The sequence below is a fragment of the Urocampus carinirostris genome, chromosome 13, assembly GCF_059441175.1.
Source record: "Urocampus carinirostris isolate Australia breed hairy pipefish chromosome 13, RoL_Ucar_1.0, whole genome shotgun sequence".
In the NCBI taxonomy this organism is placed as follows: Eukaryota; Metazoa; Chordata; class Actinopteri; order Syngnathiformes; family Syngnathidae; genus Urocampus; species Urocampus carinirostris.
In genome coordinates, this window is record NC_142361.1 from 37,802,980 (window position 1) to 37,821,573 (window position 18,594).

At 41.5% G+C, this 18,594-nt stretch overlaps 1 protein-coding gene across 5 annotated transcripts in view; it reads left to right on the top strand.

Annotated features, from left to right (window-relative positions):
* Window positions 1-10,770, top strand: part of ablim1a (actin binding LIM protein 1a) — a 70,672-nt gene extending 59,902 nt beyond the window's left edge. For 4 of the 5 annotated variants that reach the window (XM_088352071.1, XM_088352073.1, XM_088352072.1 and 1 more), the window contains exons 18-19: window positions 1,874-1,953; window positions 2,029-2,243. In XM_088352071.1, coding sequence (XP_088208197.1) covers window positions 1,874-1,953; window positions 2,029-2,208 — 260 coding nt within the window. In that variant the 3' untranslated portion in view covers window positions 2,209-2,243. Of the gene's footprint in view, window positions 1-1,873; window positions 1,954-2,028; window positions 2,278-4,600; window positions 4,662-4,792; window positions 4,801-5,154; window positions 5,230-7,836; window positions 7,918-10,288 lie in introns of those variants that run through there. The other variant, XM_088352075.1, reaches the window with a different exon arrangement.
* The last annotated feature ends 7,824 nt before the right edge of the window (window positions 10,771-18,594 follow it).

Consider the following 18,594-nt stretch of genomic DNA (forward strand, 5'->3'; position numbering starts at 1 on the left):
AAAACGTGGGAGACTGGGTCCAAAAAGGCTTGCCTAGCATTAACTGAGGTTCGCAGACGGACTGACAAAAGGGGACGGAGATCCAATCAGAGTAATTTACTAAAAGATAACATCGTCAACTCCAAAAGGTTCTTAATATTTGGTAGCTCTGCTCCCTAACCGATTATCCCCTCGTACCCGCAGCTTGACTTCACCTTTTTGGTAGCAACGATTTTTTGGTTCTCCTACCCTAACACAATACAGCTTGCTTTTCTTTTGCTCCCGTCCGTCGCACCCGTTTCCCTTTTTCTGTCGGTAAGGCAACAAATGGCTCGGACAGAGCTTACGGAGACGGACTTCAAACCCACACGTGTCCCCGTGTCCTCATCTCTGCTGTGTTGTCTTTTAGACGATCGAAGCCACCAAAGTCGACATCACATCACGTCCAAGTATCCAAAATGTCCCCATTTTTGTCTGTCCTGTCAACTCTGTCTCACATTTGTGTCCCTTTTCATACATCTTTGTCGGATAACCCACCATTGAATTCATAGGAATAAGCCTTCACTTTCAGTTCATAGTACAGTAGACCTCAAATATATGACATTGAGGTGGGGTCTCAAAGTGAAACTGATGTATAGCGGGGTATAGGAACCTATGTCCAATAACTAATGCGTTCTGAACCGCAGATAAAAATCCTAAAACACGATGTACTATGTTTTTAAATCTTATATACTTGAATGATGTATGATAAATAGCTTTATAAATAAAAAAAATTATGTGCTGGTATAGAAGAGTAGCGGGTGGATGCAGAAGGGGGAAAAGACAGTGGAATTTAAACTTTTAAATGCCTCCTTATCTTTAATAATACTCCAGTTCATCAATTGGTTATTGCTGTTAAACCAAGGGATGGTAAAAATGTATGTGCCGCCTTTGTAGTTTGTGATGATTTGTTTCTATGGTTATATTATGTTTGCTTCTTCCTTTAGCATCGCTGCAAGCTTTGGACCCATAGTAAATAAAAAAGTAGAAAAAAATGAGTATTGTATCACCGAAAGGCAAAGTTTATGATGTACATGAGATTCTAAATTAAATTAAGAGTAAAAGGCATTGTGGGAGGTAATTTATCCAATGGCATACAGGCATTTTCATGAGACTGTGAGGCACACTAATAACAAGCTTCGTTCTCATGGTTATGTTTGGTATCGCCGGCTTGCTAACATCTCCTCATTAGCCACACCGCTTATCCTCAGTAGGGTCGCGGGGGTGCTGGAGCCCATCCCAGCAATCATCGGGCAGTGGGCAGGGGACACCCTGAACTTGTTGCCAGCCAATCGCAGGGCACACGGGGACAGACAACTCAACTCGCTCATTCACACCTATGGACAATTTGGACCGGCCAATTCACCTGAAATGCATGTTTTTTTAGAATGTGGGAGGAAACCGGAGTGCCCGGAGGAAACCCACGCAAGCACGGGGAGAACATACAAACTCCGCACAGGAAGTCTGGAGCTGGATTTGAACCCACGCAGGAGGTTCCCAAGACATGAACTGTGCCGCACATGCGCGAACCACTGCGTCGCCGTGCTGCCGGCTTGCTAACATTCTGCACTAAATTAAGAGAAAGGCATGGTGGGAGGTAGTTCAGCCAATAGCATATCTGTAGTTTTATGATGCCAATAGCAGACCAGCATTTTAACATAGCTTTGAACAATAGCAGACATAAGTCATATGTGTGAAAACGGAAATGTTTAGCTTTTTGAGAATGCAAAATAATTTTGATCTTGTATAGTGAGGAAAAGGCCGTAAAGAGGGGCCAAAGGAATATGTTATTCCACCCTGTTAAATGAAAACGTTGTAACGTGGGGGGCTAAAACTAGTTTTGCTTTTTGTCCAGAGGGAAGAAGACGATCCAGAGAAGAAGAGGAAGAAGATGCCTTGAAAAGGAAACAGCTTCAGGAAGAACATCTGAACAAGGTTGGTTTCAGCTATAAAGCCTTCAAGAAAGCAGGAACCCTAACCACGATTTATCTTCAAAACCTGGATTTTTAGATCCAGTCAGGTCTGGGGAAGCTCATTCTCAGGGAGGAGATGGAAAAGGAACAGATTCGGGAACGTCACACCAGGAGCGTTTCTGCTCAGCGCTACGATAGCAAACAGGACAACGGGCTGAATGGTAAAGAAACTTCGGTGACCGGTCACACGATACCATCGATCACGGTTTGTTTTTGACTTCTAGACGCAACGTCTCCGACCGGAAGCAACTCTTTGCCCGGATACGGCAGGAATGGCCTACACCGGGTGAGGACTCCAACTTTATTTCGTTCATCAGAGTTCTCATTCGTCTAAGAGACAATCAGCTTTCTTATACCCTTTGGAGCAGACACATTCTTAGTACGTCCCCTCGCGATGACCCAGAATGTTTTCGTCCTCTTTCGATTCTCCAAAGTTACACAATTTCCAAGAAACTCGTTGGGGTCGGCCTGACACATCCAAATTCCCGACTTGACCGCTTGTTCCACGCCAAGCAGACTGTTATTACTTGGCAAGCACAAGGCGAGTGTTATTAATAATAATCTAAACTCGGGAGAAACAAGCCTGGAATTTCCCGTCTTTATACCAATAAACCACAACAAAATCTACCTAACTCGTGGGTTGTCCAAAACGGAGTTCTCATTCGTCTAAGAGACAATCAGCTTTCTTATACCCTTTTGGAGCAGACACATTCTTAGTACGTCCACTCGCGATGACGCACTTGTTTATCTCAAAATTCCCCGGAATGTTTTCGTCCTCTTTCGATTCTCCAAAGTTACACAATTTCCAAGAAACTCGTTGGGGTCGGCCTGACACATCCAAATTCCTGACTTGACCGCTTGTTCTACGCCAAGCAGAGTGTTATTACTTGGCAAGCTGACATCTAAACTCGGGAGAAACAAGCCTGGAATTTCCGGTCTTTAAACCAATAAACCACAACAAAATCTACCTAACTCGGGGGTCAGGTCAGGAACCTTTGGCTCATAGATAAAATATAACTTCTGCGATGACTTCATGTGATGTTTCATGCAGAGCCAATTGTCGCTCATGCAAAGGGTTCAGTCCAGTATATACAGGAAACAATTTTGACTCGAGTTTACAGTTAAGGTGTCACATTAACAAATCCCATTTTGTCTGTTGTTGGGAATTAGATATCAAAATGTACCGTTTACCAAAATGTTCGAATTAGTTATCTGACTCCATTAACCAAACACAACCTACATTCACCCAACAATTTATGCGCGCTCGTTTCTTTCAGATTTAATTTCCCTAACAATTTAACTAAGTGTACTCCATCAAAAACGGCTGAATTAGTGACGTTGGAGTCTGTAGGAAGCCTTTTTCTCAAGTCCTTTAGCTTTCTCCTATTGGCCATCTTCTCCCCGCATAATGGAGCGCCGACTTCTCCCATGGGCGCGCCAAGGAAGCCCCCTGGGCTTCACCATCTCGTAGAAGAGTCCCGATGTCTGGGGTACTCAAAACAACACCGAGCGTTTCTACATCATCGGGGCCTTTCTGCGTCAACAGCGTCTCGATGTGCTGATTATTTTATCAGCCGTATGTCCCGTTCCCGCCGTTCCTGTGAAAATTTTCCACCAGGGTGCCCTGACCTCGAACCACAGCCCAATCAGTGAATCTCTTTTGCATTAAATGCAAAGTAAAAACATGAAAATCATGTCTATGAAGCTTACAATTGTCAAGAATTACAAAGTCTGTCTGTCTCTGTCTGTCTGTCCCTGTCTGTCTCTGTATGTCTGTCCCTGTCTGTCCCTGTCTGTGTCTGTCTCTGTCTCTGTTTCTGTCTGTCTGTGTCTGTCTGTGTCTGTCTGTGTCTGTCTCTGTCTCTCTCTGTGTCTCTCTCTGTGTCTCTCTTTGTCTGTGTCTGTGTCTGTCTGTCTCTGTCTGTCTCTCTTTTTGTCTTGCTTTGTTGCTCTTTGTTTCTTTTTATCTCTGTGTCTTTTTAACTTCTTTTGCTCTAACTTCTTTTCCTCTCTTTTCTTTCTCTCTTCCTACCCTTCGCGCTTCCTTTTCTCTTTTCTCTCCTTCTGTCTTTCTATTTCTCTTTGGATTTCTTTCTTCCTCTCTCACGACTTTTTATCTCTTATGTTTCTCCCTCTCTCTCTTTAATCTACTAGTCCGGCCCCCCACAGAATGTTTGTTCTATCATGTGGCCCCCGAGTTAAAATGACTTTGACACCCCTGTCTTAGAGTATAAAATTAAGGAAGGAGTTTGAAAAACAATCCGTGGTCTGTGTGTTGTGGATTAACTGTAAATCAGCAGCCTGGTGTGCATACATCTGGCAGGATGTTATGAGATAATGTTGATACAAGAAGTCACAAGTTGTTGACTAAGCGAGTCGGGGCAAGAAAAAACACTTTCGATTCCGAGAAAAACATCACGTGATCTTTTTGAACACCGTATAAAGCCCAGCGTCTCTTGGACGAATTTCAAACGTGGCTTGGACATTGCTGAACGAATGCAATAAAGTCTGTTCCCTTTTTGTCATATTTCTGTCTCTGCGTATAAACATGACTCGACTTGAACTGATTTTATTTTGTAGAACTAAAAAAATGTTCCTCCTCCCTCCAGCCCCAATCGACCGACTTCACACAGTACAACAGCTACGCCGACATGTACGGAGGAGGCCGAGGTCAGTACCGCTCCTCTCAATATTGTACAAAAATATCGACGATGAGCACTTGAAAACGGGGGCGCACGTGCGTCGCCAGGGCAAAAACCATTAACTGTGAGTCTCGTTTTCTGTCCCGTTTCGTCCCGCAGAGTTTCAGGTACGTCCCCCATCCGCTTGCCTCCTCTCCTCGGCTTGCTTGCCCTGAATGCTAACCGTCCGCTCGTGCTTGCTATGTTTTCGATCCTCACCTCCGTGCACTGCCCAGTTATCGAGCAGCTGCTCAAGCACCGCCTAGTGTCTCGTTTTGTTTGTATGACTTGTAAGAAACCTTAAATGTGACATACCCGTTTTTTTCCGCAATACGAAAACAACGAAAGGAATAAAGAGGTTAAGATTTCCGCTCCATCCGGTGAACAGAGTGGCGGCTGTCATAACTCGGGCTGTCAAACGGTGTCGTGCCCCCGAGCCCCCTCCCCACCCGCTATATGATATTTGTGTATCTTTTCTATAGCACATTAAGGACGGCCGTGCAGCACTTGCAAGGATGGACAGGGGAGTATCTATGCCTAATATGTTGGAACCCAAAGCAAGTATATTTTTCTTCATACACTGATGGAAACAATATGGACGAAAGTACAGTACCGTAAATTCCGGACTATAGAGCGCACCTGATTATAAGCCGCACCCACCACATTTTAAGAGGAAAACCGATTTTGTACATACACAAGCCGCACCCACCACATTTTAAGAGGAAAACCGATTTTGTACATACACAAGCCGCACCTGTATATAAGCCGCATGCGCCCACATTTAAACATGTAACACAAACACAAAATTTACCCAAACCCGACTTCAAGTCCCGCGATTGAAACTAAATGTCCTTCATTAAAGTCCACAGTCCAAAAATCACAGCCGGCAAAATGAACGGAAAATGATACCGGTACTTAAGGTTTGATGCAGACCTGCAGAGTCCGGGTCCCGTTGAAAGTAATCCAAGGAAAAAAGTGTATATTTCCAAAGGTAAGGGTGGGAAAAATATATCAGATGAACATATTTACTCACGCAACTCCTTTTTCTTTAACCAACTTTTTACCCTCTTTCCTTGTCTGTCCCTCACCTTTAGCGGTCCCCACTTAAACTCGGCACCCCGCGTTTGTTCCGCCCCTCCTTTTTCGTTCACCCGTGCAAAACATATCAGAATAAGTGTCTAAAATAAATACATTACAAAAATATACAGTTGCAAGTACATATTATACATGGGTTACACATATTTACAAAGAAAGACGGTACACCGAGAGAGTTTTCAAAGTTTTGATAATAATAATATATCTTTGACAGGGCAGTTAATGGTAGCAACACGCGAGCGCCGCTAGCAGCCGCTTGAAAAATGACATAAATCGGCCGCATCACTGAATAAGCCGCAGGGTTGAAAGTTAGGGAAAAAAGTAGCGGCTTATAGTCTGGAATTTACGGTAGACCCACAAGACATGTTGTATGGCACGGGATAGAAAGTTCTAGTATTTTGGCTATTGTGTACCTCAGGTAAAAACTGAAAAATGTATAAACGTGAGCAACAAATTGTGAGTACCATATTTTCCGCACTATAAGGCGCACCTAAAAGTCTTAATTTTTTTCAAAAGCTGACCATGCGCCTTATAATACAGTGCGCCTTATATATGGATCAATATTAAGTGGCAAAGTCTTGCAACTAAGGCAAGCAGCCGCCGACTCGATTTTCCCCCGAACGCGAAGTAGTACGCGGTGTATGCTAGGATTTATATACCGGTGTTTCATTGGCTAACCAATGTGTCAATCATCATTTGAATCCATCACTATTGGCTAAAGTTATTCGGAGGTAAAGGGGGCGGATCCTTTTCATCATTTACAGGCTCGCATAGGCTAAAGGGGCGAAACAAACCCTGCAATTGGCCGAAAAAGATGAATGTGAATAGCATGTTGGGTAGAACTCACGGCATAGAGATAACAGTATTTTACTATTCTGTACTGTATTTGTAAATATTTTACTCTCCTGGATGACTACACTCACGGATATAAGAGGACCATGGTTGCACATTATTATGAACACGACGACTTCGGTAAGCTACTCCGGCTATATATTTTCCCAGTATCTTGTTTCAGAGTGATATCGATGTTTCTGTGACGGTTCTTTTTTTAGATTAAACTCAATTCCAAGTGTTTATTGTCATATGCACAGTAAAGTTGCGAGCGAAAAAGAAAATAGAAACTAAGGAATGGTTGGCATTTCTTGAATCCCAAGACTTTAACCTTCCGAATGATATTTGGAACGATGCATTCGAGTGACATCGTACGGACACCGCATCCGCACGTGTCTACGACACGTATTTGCTTCTTTGCAAGCTTTGGGAATGTTAAGGGGGTAATCAGTTGGACTGAACCATCTGACTGTTTTGTCGACATTCCCATTGTAGCGCCTTATAATCCGGTGCGCCTTATGTATGGAAAATATAGGACCAAAAACTATTTTTTGGGGGTGCGCCCTATAACCCGGTGCGCCTTATAGTGCGGAAAATACGGTACTACTTATATGAAATGTTTTTACCTTTTGGTGTGAGACACTTGAGCTGGTATAGTAGAGAAGCAGGTGGATGCAAACAGTTTAAGAGAATGAAATCAAAACTGATTTTAAAACAACTTTTCTCTAAATGATTTTGTATAAAAAAGCTAAAACACAAAGTTTGGTCAAATCATTCCAAGTCATGGTTTGATTAATTTTTGACCCAAATCTGGGATGTTTTTAGAGTGGACACTGCTACCTATAGAAAAGTTAGTGTAGAGTCCTGCATATGTTTCCGTTTTTGTGGCATTGTTTCTAGAACCTTTCACGAAAAGAGGTTAAACCAATGTTTGGATAGAAGTTGCTTACCAACAGAACAGTTTGGTGATATTTTTTTCAAGGACTTTTCTTATATTTCATTTTAAGTGTTACACATTCAATAGGAAAATAATTTTTTTCGGTGTTTGGCACTGAATGTGTTGAAGTAGTCTCTAAATATACATGTTAAGGAAAACACACTTCCCCACCACACTGAATTTCCCTATCGACCTCCTGTCACAGAGCCGTTCTCCTGCCCCTTTTCACAATTCGTCACAATTTCTAAATTTAGTCTGCAGAAAAATGTCACGATATAACTAACAGGACTCTCTTTTGAAGGTGTATCCCTATGAAATGCTCAAGATCACCGGGAGAGGGAGAGCCAAACTACCCAGAGATGTGGACAGAACCAGACTAGAGGTATCGTTTTTTTTGTTTTTCGATCATTCATTCATTTTATAAAAGAATATCTGGCACACCCCCCCTAGGAAGACAAAATCAGGACAGTGCCCCCTAGTGTAGTGGAGGTTCAGTTGCACTTTATTCAACTAAAAAAACCTGGGTGTCAAAAGTGCCCCGTTTGACAGAGCCTCGCACCTCCTAGGGCACAGGTGTCAAACAGGCGGCCCGCGGGCCAAATCAGGCCCGCTAAGGGATGGAATTTGGCCCGCGAGACAACACTCAGAGAAGCCCAAGAGAAAAACAAGCTGCAGGTTGAAATATGTCAACTTGATGTTGCCAAAGCCAGGTGAATCTCACAAAGACTGTACTTGTATTTCTCTCTCTCTCTCTGTCTCTGTGTCTGTCTGTCTGTCTGTCTCTCTGTCATTCTCTCTCTTTCTGTGTCTCTGTCTCTCTCTGTGTCTCTCTGTGTGTGTGTCTCTGTGTCTCTCTGTCTCTCTCTCTGTGTCTCTCTGTCTCTTTCTCTCTCTCTGTGTGTCTTCCTCTCTGTGTCTCTCTCTCTCTCTGTGTCTCTCTCTGTGTGTCTCTCTCTCTCTCTGTCTCTCTCTCTCTGTGTGTGTCTCTCTCTCTGTGTCTTCCTCTCTGTGTCTCTCTCTCTCTGTGTGTGTCTCTCTCTCTGTGTCTTCCTCTCTGTGTCTCTCTCTCTCTCTGTGTTTCTCTCTCTCTGTGTGTCTCTCTCTCTGTGTCTCTCTCTGTGTCCCTCTGTATCTCTATTTATCACGACTTCTCTTTTAATCTCTTTTGTTTCTCACACTCTCTCCCTCCCTCTCTTTTTCTTTCTTTTTCCCGCCCTCTCTCCTTTTCCCTCCCTCTTTCTCTTATTTCTTTACCTCTTTTTCTTTCTCTTTAATCTAGTAGTCCGGCCCTCGACAAAATGTTTGTTCTATCGTGTGGCCCCCGAGTTAAAATAAATGTGACACCCCTGCCCTAGGGGGAACCGCCCCACGGTTTGAGAACCCCTGCATTAAAGCAAGGATCATCAACAAAATAACGTCGAAAAAGTTTTATCGCAAACTCCGGACGACAGAGTGCACTTGATCAATAGCATGCTCAAATTTAAGAATGAAACTCAACGATGTCTTTGTATAGGCTGCACCGGATGACCTCGAGTTGTTTACGTCACTTTTTTTTTAAAATCATGTGAATGTTCGATTACAAAAACGAGCACATATTTACTACTGCGCCGAAAGAAAATGCAAATCAGGCCTGCGTTGTGTAGAATATCAGCCCTGTACTTCTAGACGAAAGCACCGGGGCAATAATACTGTGGAGAATAGTGCCAGATTGCAGATTGTTGTGTTTGTTTGTGTTGTTGTCATCGGTGGTTGCCGTGACAATGGCCCAAATTGCATTCGCTTGTTGTCGTTCCTTGAGGATTAAAGGAAACTTCAGCAGCTTTAAATTGACGCCGATGGTAAGGAAAGAGAAGTGTGGCGTTATTTTTCGATGTTGTTTCACTCGAATGTATAAATTGAAGACTTGATTTAGGGGTGAAGAAGTTGAAATATGGTGGATACCTTCTAAATTGATAGAATTGACTTTAATATATTCAAATACAAGTTTTGTTTTTTTTATTGTTTTTTGTTAATCATTTTTGGTCTTTTTTTGGCCTTTCATTGTTTTTTCTGTCATTCTTCTGGTTGTTTTTTGTGTGCATTTTTTGGTCGTGTTGGTCTTTTATTTATTTCATTTTATTTTTTTTATCGTACTTTTGTTTTTTTGGGGTCCCTGATTTTGCTCATGTTTGGCTTTTCATTGGGTGTTTTTGATTGTTATTTTTCGGGCATTTTTTCTATCTGGTCCATTTTTTAGGGTGTTTATTTAGCCATTTTGGTTGATAATTTTTGTTTTGTTTTTTAAATGATTGTATTTTTTTGTCCATTTTTGGTTCACTTTTTTGGTAGGTTTTTTTGGGGGGGGTAGTTTTTCGCCAAAGCTTTTTTTGGGTTATTTTCGGCTTTTTATCGGTCGTTTGTTGGTCATGTTTTGTAGGACGTCTTTTTGGTCGTTTATAAATAAGTATAAGTAAGTATATCACAAATCCTGACTCATGTGCCTCCTGTTTATCTCCTTTCATATATTGAATGAATAATGTTGGCAAGACATTGCCTAATTACTCTAGAAAGGCATTATAAATGTTTCCAGACGTCACTGACGCGTTTTGTATTTAGCGTAGCGGAAAAAAGCAGCTCGCCGTTTTCCTCAGTGTCATTTTTGGAGAGAACGTTGTTGGCCGTCGCCTCAAAATATATGCAGAGAGGAGATATGGCAGAAAGGGAACACGCTTTATTGCATTTGGAACTGACCTCTGTTTGTTTCCACCCTTTAGCGCCACCTGGCTCCCGAAATGTTCTTGGACCTCTTCGGGATGGAAATCCAAGAGTTTGATCGGTTGCCCTTGTGGAAACGCAACGACATGAAGAAGAAGGCCAAGCTTTTTTAACGCTCGCGTTGAACTTCAAACAGACCCGTAACCAAAACTAGAATCCAACCTTGGCTTTTGTTGGTGACCTTCACTTTTTTTAATCGACCTTCGACCACAAACTCCTTTTTTTGCTTCTTCTCGTTTGGAATTTGCACAGAGAAACCATAAAAGACCGGCTTACGAGCCCAAGCGAGAGAATGGACAATAGGATCTTTATTTGTATCCGGGCGCTTGTTTTTCCTCGCTTTCTCGTTTATGCTCGATTCTTCCTGTTCCAGTAGACCCTCGGGATTTGAGATGAATCCGTTCTGAAGTCGGGATCGCAAAGTGAAATTGCTGAAATTTTTGACCATAAAAACATGAATATAATAAAATGGCAAGTACAAGTTATGTGTCATATAAAATATACGCAGAGAGAGAAATATGACAAAAAGGGAACGTACTTCATTGCATTCGTTCATATGAATAACAAATATACACAAAAAGGAAAATTGACATTTTATTTACCCTTAGTGTGACGCGACATTAGATGGCCAAGTGGAGTAGCAGGTGGATGCATAGTAGAGAGGAGATGTCGGATTAATTTTGAAACTGATGTTATAACCTCCACTGTCATGCCCTTAGAAGATGTATTTGGTTTCAATAATCCGTATTGTCGATTGGTTACAGCCATAATCGAAGGGCTCTCTTCATAATTGATGAATGCTGGCTTCGTTTCCATGGTTATGTTTTTCTTCTTCTTTATTATAGGGGTGGGCAAACTGTTTGAGTCACAGGGTGCATTGGGTTAAAGACATTTAATTTTATAAATTGCTCTTAAGGCACAGAATTTATGCAAAATAATATATGAAGTAACAGTTTATAATATTAAATTTGAAAAAAATCTTGATAAATAAAATATGTGATTTGATTTTTTTAAAGCAAGGGAAGGAAAATGTAACCGCTATATAAAATGCCTAATGAAAATGTATGAAAGTAGGAACACTGGGGACCGTAGTGGCACCTTGGTACTTTTCCAAAACTTTGATAATGGAAAATGATATGGTTTCTGTAGAAAGGCAAAGAAGACAGAAAAATTGTAAACGTTTTCCTACGAATAATATGTGTTGCCTTCTTTACAACGTTTTTCGTTGTTTTTCCGAATCCAAATGTGTTTGGCTTTTGGGGTCTCTACCATTTTGGGTTGCCAACCCCTGGTATATGTCATTATTCTTTTACCATTTTTTTTGGGAGGGCCGGTTTAAAAAGCTTGCCTGTGGCCCACGGGCTGTAGTTTGCCCACCCCTGCTTCTGAATCACCACAATCCCTGTGACCATAACAAAAGAATACAGTACAAAAATACTCACTTGCTAAGTCTTAACGAAGCACACGAGATTCTAAACTGAAAGAAGAGAAAGTCATAATGGGAGGTCATTCCGCCAATAGGGTATTGGCATTTTCACGATTCTGTTATCATTTTTTGATTCTCCCTTTAGCATCACTGCTAGTTTTGGAACCCATAGCTTAGAGCAGGGGTGTCAAACTCATTTTAACTCGGGGGCCACACAAAAGAACAAACATTCTGTCGGGGGCCGGACTAGTAGATTAGAGTGAAAGAAAAAAGAAAAAAAGAAATTAGAGAAAGAGAAGGAGAGAAAAGTAGAGGGTGGGACAAAGAAAGAGAGAAAGGGACAAAGAGAGAAAAAGGAGAAAGGGAGAAAGAGAGAGCATGAGAAACAAAATAGATAAAAAGAGAAATAATGAGAGAGGGAGAAAGAAAGAGAGAGAAAGAAAGAAATCCAAAGAGAAATAGAACAAGAGAAAAGAGGAGAGAAAAGAGAAGGAAAGAAAGAGAAGGGGAGAAAGTGAGAAGAGGAAAGCAAGGGAGAAAAGGGTAAAAAGGAAAACACAGTGAAAGAGAGGTAGATAGCGAGTGAGAGGAAAAGGGTGGAACAGTGAGTGAGAGTGAGAGAGATAAAAAAGAAAAATACAAGTACAGCATTTGTGAGAGGCACCTGCCTTTGGCAAGTGCATATTTTTCAACCTGCAGCTCATTTTTCTCTTATGCTTCTCCGAGCATTGTCCCGTGGGCCGGATTGCATCCCTTAGCGGGCCTGATCTGGCCCGCGGGTCGCATGTTTGACACCCCTGGCTTAGAGGAAGTAGTTTTTCACTGGAGAATCTGAACTGAATGACGAGAAAGTCATCGTAGGAGGTACAAAACTCAATTCCAATGAAGTTGGGAAAGTGTGTTAATTGCAAATAAAAATTGATCCAAGTAAATTGCAAATTCTTTTCAACCCATATTTAAATGAATGCACAGCAAAGACAACATATTTATTGTCTTCACTCATAAACTTTATTGTTTTGGGAGAAAATCATCAACTCTGTAATTTGATGACAGCAACACGTGCCAAAATAGTTGGGACAGGTGTCAATAACTACTCAGAAAGTGGATGAATGGAAATCAACCAACTATTTGCAGGTGAACAGATGAATTAGCAACAGGTGAGAGTTGTTACTGGGTATAAAAAAGGGAGACCCGAACAAGCTAAGTCATTCACATGCAAGGATGGGGCGAGGTTCACCTCTTTGTGAACAACTGCGTGAGCAAATTGTTGAACAGTTTAAAAACAACATTCCTCAAAGTACAATTGCAAGGAATTTAGGGATATCATCATCTACAGTCCATAATATTGTGAAAAGGTTCAGGGAATCTGGAGAAATCACTGTGCGTAAACGGCATGGCCGTAAACCATTATTGAATGCCCGTGACCTCCGAGCCCTCAAGCGGTACTGCATTAAGAACCGACATCAATGTGTAAAGGACATCACCACATGGGCTCAGGAACACTTTGGAAAACCACTGTCAGTCAATACAGTTCGACGCTATATCCGTAAGTGTGGGTTAAAACTTTATGTTGCAAAGCGTAAGCCATTCATCAACAACATCCAGAAACGCCGCAGGGTTCTCTGGGCCCGAGCCCATCTAAAATGGACTGATACAAAGTGGAAAAGTGTTCTGTGGTCTGATGAGTCAGTTTTCCAAATTGTGTTTGGAAATTGTGGACGTCGTGTCCTCCGGTCCAAAGAAGAACAGAACCACCCAGACTGTTATGCACGCAAAGTGCAAAAGCCAGCATCTGTGATGGTATGGGGGTGCATGAGTGGCCAAGGAATGGGTAACCTGCACATCTGTGAAGGCACCATTAATGCAGAAAAGTACATTCAGGTTTTGGAACAAAGTATGTTGCCATCCAAACAGAATCTTTACCATGGGCGCCCTTGCTTCTTCCAGCAGGATAATGCCAAGCCACACACTGCACGTCTCACGACAGCGTGGCTTCGTAGTAAGAGGGTGCGGGTGCTTGACTGGCCTGCCTGCAGTCCTGACCTGTCTCCCATTGAAAATGTGTGGCGCATTATAAAGCGCAGAATAAGACAAAGGAGACCCCGGACTGTTGAACAGCTGAAGCTGTACATAAAGCAAGAATGGGAAAGGATTCCACTATCAACGATTCAACAACTAGTCTCCTCACTTCCTAAACGTTTATTGAGTGTTATTAAAAGGAAAGGTGATGTAACACAATGGTGAAGAAGCCCCTTTCCCAACTACTTTGGCACTTGTTGCAATCATAAAATTCTAAGTTTATCATTATTTGCTTATGGAAATAAAGTTTATGAGTTTGAACATGGATAATCTTGTCTTTGTGGTGTATTCATTTAAATATGGGTTAGAAAAGGTTTGCAAGTCATTCTATTCTAATTTTACTGACATTTTAAACTTTTTCCCAACTTCAATGGAATTGACTTTTGTAATTCAGTCATTGACATACAACACGTAAGGTGGGGACGCTGTGTCCCGGGGGTCTACTGTACTGTTCCTGTGGACTACTGTGGAATTTTAGCTGAAACATAGATCCCACTTTCCATTTATTGGACCAAAATATGTCTGGTCCAAATGTTGCTACAATTGGCTCAGTGAGTCTTAGAATAATCGAGTAAATCGAGCAAAACACAAAAAACGGGAAAGCATGCAAAAGTTTTCTCTCATCCGTGCGGTAACGAAGCTTCTACAATGTTCAGTTTGATTCCTGTTAACGTCATTTTTTTTTCTTCTATAGCGAAGACGGCGACTCTCTCAGGCTCGTTCCACTTACGTATACTGTTAATCTCTTTTATTGCCATGATTAAAATCTCCTGAGGAACTACAGCAAGTAAGTATGAAAGCATTGTTTTCTACGGTGACTGCCGATTGTCCGATTGTTGTATTAACGAACCAATAAAGCTTGAAATCACCACAAAATCGCAAAGCTCTTACCAAATTCACACGCTGTCTCTTTTCTATTAAAAACTAACGGGAAAAAAAACGGAATCCTGCACATTAAAACTCGTTATTCAGGCTTTTTTTATTGAATTCATTCGTTTTTGCAGATGAATTTTCCCCAGTGTTGCAAACTTATCTCATCTCATTAGCTGCACCGCTTATCCTCAGTAGGGTCGCGGGGGTGCTGGAGAAAATGAGAGCGCTCGAGAAACAGAAGAGATTAAGAGAAATAGTGAAAGGGGTAAAAGAAAGAACAAAATCCAAAGAGAAATAGAAAAAGAGAAGGAGAAAGCAAGAGACAGAGACAATAGGAAAAGAGAGTGCAAAAGAAGGTAAAAAGAGACAAGGAGGAACAAAAAAAAGAAAAAGAGAGACAGCGAGAGTAAAAGAGAGATATAGAGAGTAAGAGCGTGCGAGAAACAGAAGAGATAGAGAAATAGTGAAAGGGGTGAAATAAAGAGAGAACAAGATCCAAAGAGAAATAGAAAGAGAGAAGGAGAAAAAGAGAAAATAAACTGGAACAATACCGGACAGAAAAAAACAACAGGAACAGGACCGAGTCGAAACCCACGTCTTGCGGGGCAGAAGTTTGTTGACGGGCTGACAAAGGGAGAGTGGGAGCACTGAGCTTAAATAGACGGAAAGCTTATCTGTTAACGAGCCGCAGCTGGCGCCACACGGGCGGGGCCGATTGGGCGCCACGGCAACCGTGACATATTCAATGAAACGAAATAAATACAAATATAATAAATAACATGTCAATATCAAGATGTGTATTTATTTAAAAACACAAATGAGAAAAATTGGATAGGACTTAGAACATTTCTAGATATTTAACAGTGTATCAAAAACTATAATACAGTTGCTCAACTCCATTTGATTGTTTTTGGGGTGAAGTGAGTTTAAATAGCATTTTCGAGTTTATCTTGCCACTGTATGTACATCCAAAGTCTACAGTCGGGCAAATAGTTCTTCTGGCGAATGAACTTTTACCCCGGGAGCACGAAATCAGCCTTATTTTGGAAAAAACAATTCAATCGAATTGTAAAAATATCACAGTAAGAATCATATCAATCATAACAGACAATAAATTAAGTTGGAAAACAAGCATCAGACACATACAAACTAAGGTATATAAGTCATTTTTTTATTTTATTTTGATTTGTGATGCCCTTCATCACAAAGAGTCTCAAAGGGCTGCACAGGTTATTGCACAGACAATTATTTCAGACTATTATGACACCATCCCCTGATCTGAAACCAACATGAGGGCAAGGAAAAACTCACAAACCTCAACATGAGGAAAATGAAGAAACTTTGAGAAGGTAATCCCCCTTCCAGGATGACCAGGCTGCAATGGATGTTGCAAGTGCAAATAGTACACGGATATTATCGACATCAAATATAGATTATTCATATGCTATAGAGTAGAAGTATGTTTTAAATTTAGATTTAAACATTTCCACTGAGGTTGCAGATCGAATCTCAGGGGGAAGAGCATTCCACAGCACCGGTGCCCGGATGGAGAACGCTCTCGAACCAGCAGAACACTTCTTTGCTCTTGGGATCACCAGGAGACCAGCGCTTTCAGAACGAAGGCTTCAGACCGGAACATAGGGGGAAATCAAATCTGAACAATATGAGGGAGCAAGTCCATGTATGATTTGTATAATACCAAGAGAACCTTGAAATCACATCTTAGGATAACAGAGAGCCAATGCAGGTTAGCCAAAATCGGCATAATGTGATCGGACTTCTTTGTCCTAGTTAAAAGCCTCGCTGCAGCATTTTGGCTCTTGATTTTGGACTTCGGGAGACCAGAGAGTAGTGCATTACAGTCATCGAGATGGGAGGTAACAAATGCGTGAATTGTAATCTCCGCATCCGACTGAGACAGCATAGGACACATTTTTAGCGAAGATGGAAGAAAGCAGTTTTAATAATACCGTATTTTCCGCACTATAAGGCGCACCGGGTTATAGGGCGCACCCCGAAAAAATAGTTTTTGGTCCTATTTTTGACATACATAAGGCGCTCCCGATTATAAGGCGCTACAATGGGAACGTGGACAAAACAGTCAGATGGTTCAGTCCAACTTCTTACCCCCTTAACATTCCCAAAGCTTGCAAAGACCCAAATACGTGTCGAGAACACGTGCGGATGCGGTGTCCGTACGATGTCACTCAAATGCATCGTTCCATCATTCGGAAGGTTAAAGTCTTGGGATTCAAGAAATGCCAACCATTCCTTAGTTTCTCTTTTCTTTTTCGCTCGCAACTTTACTGTGCATATGACAATAAACACTTGGATTTGAGTTTTATTTAAAAATAGACACTCCATTCCATCCATTATCTGCACCGCTTAACACAGAAACATCGAGTTCAGTCTGAAACAAGATACAGGGATAATATATAGCCGGAGTAGCTCACCGAAGTCGTCGTGTTCATAATAATGTGCAGCCAATGTCCTCTTATATCCGTGAGTGTAGTAAATCCAGGAGAATAAAATATTTACAAATACAGAATAGTAAAAAATGCTTTCTGTATGCCGTCAACCACGTGCTATACACATTCATCTTTTTCGGCCAATTGCAGGCTTTGTTTTGCCGCTTCAGCCAATGCCAGCCTGTAAATGATAAAAAGGATCCGCCCCTTGACCTCCGAATAACTTTAGCCAATAGTGATGGATTCAACTGATGATTGACACATTGGTTAGCCAATGAAACGCCGGTAAATAAATCCCATCATACACCGCGGACTACTTGGCGTTCGGGGGAAAATCGAGTCGGCGGCTGCAAGTTAGTTGGACGACTTTGCGACTTAATGTTGATCCATATATAAGGCGCACTGTATTATAAGGCGCATGGTCAGCTTTTGAAAAAAATAAAGGCTTTTGGGTGCGCCTTATAGTGCGGAAAATACGGTTTTCTTCACGTGTGTTTGAAAGGACAGATCGGGGACAAATATGACACCTACATTTTTAACTGAGTCACTCTGTGTGATGTGACATTTGTCAATGTTCACAGCAGTTTTTGAGAATAAGTCACGGCATTTAGATGGACCAATAACTAACATTTTTATTTCCCCTAAAAAATGTGCAATTAGAACCATACTGTTAGGTTTAAGTCCCCAACATTTATGATAAAACGCTCTGAAATAAAAGACAAAGAGAATCTGATCAGTTTGAGATATCTTGCAAGGAGAGGATCGAAGATTGTATACCGCCAATCTCCCAAATCACTCTGAAGAAATCTTCGATCTCTCTCCTCTTTTTATTAAGGTTCGCCCTATCGTACATAAGTCTCAACTTCTCTAAAGGGAGGGGTTCTATCTAACTTGTTGAGACGGCAACTGTTGCTACGCAGAGTTAATGAATCTTCTTTCGCACGCCTTGCTTTCCGCCCGATGATCACAGCTGGTTTCTGTTCGGACACCTCCTTTCTTCTTTCAAGGCTTTCGGTGAAAAACAACTTGAGTTATTGCATGCATAAAAGGAAAATTATTCCAGGGCAAGTTGCACCCATTGGTATGTGAGATAAAGGGACAGACTGTACAAAAAACAACTCATAGCCTTGAAGAACAGCTTACAAACTGAAAACTCTACAAAAAGGGCTGAGAACACTTATAACATATTAATGTCAACTGTGGGATAAATATATGTATATAATTCCAACACATACACAGCGTAGGATATCGGGATCATACTGAAATTTTATTCCTGCAGTCCAAATTATTGTCAGGAAATGGACCAGGAAGCAGGAAGTCGGAACTCATATGCGTAGACGTTCTGTCACTTTAATAAGAAAAAGAAACGTTGTCCAACACACAAACGGACCAAAAACAAAACAGGTTCAAAGGCAATCAAAATTACAAACTAGGCACTACTCTGATCAAACAGGCATGA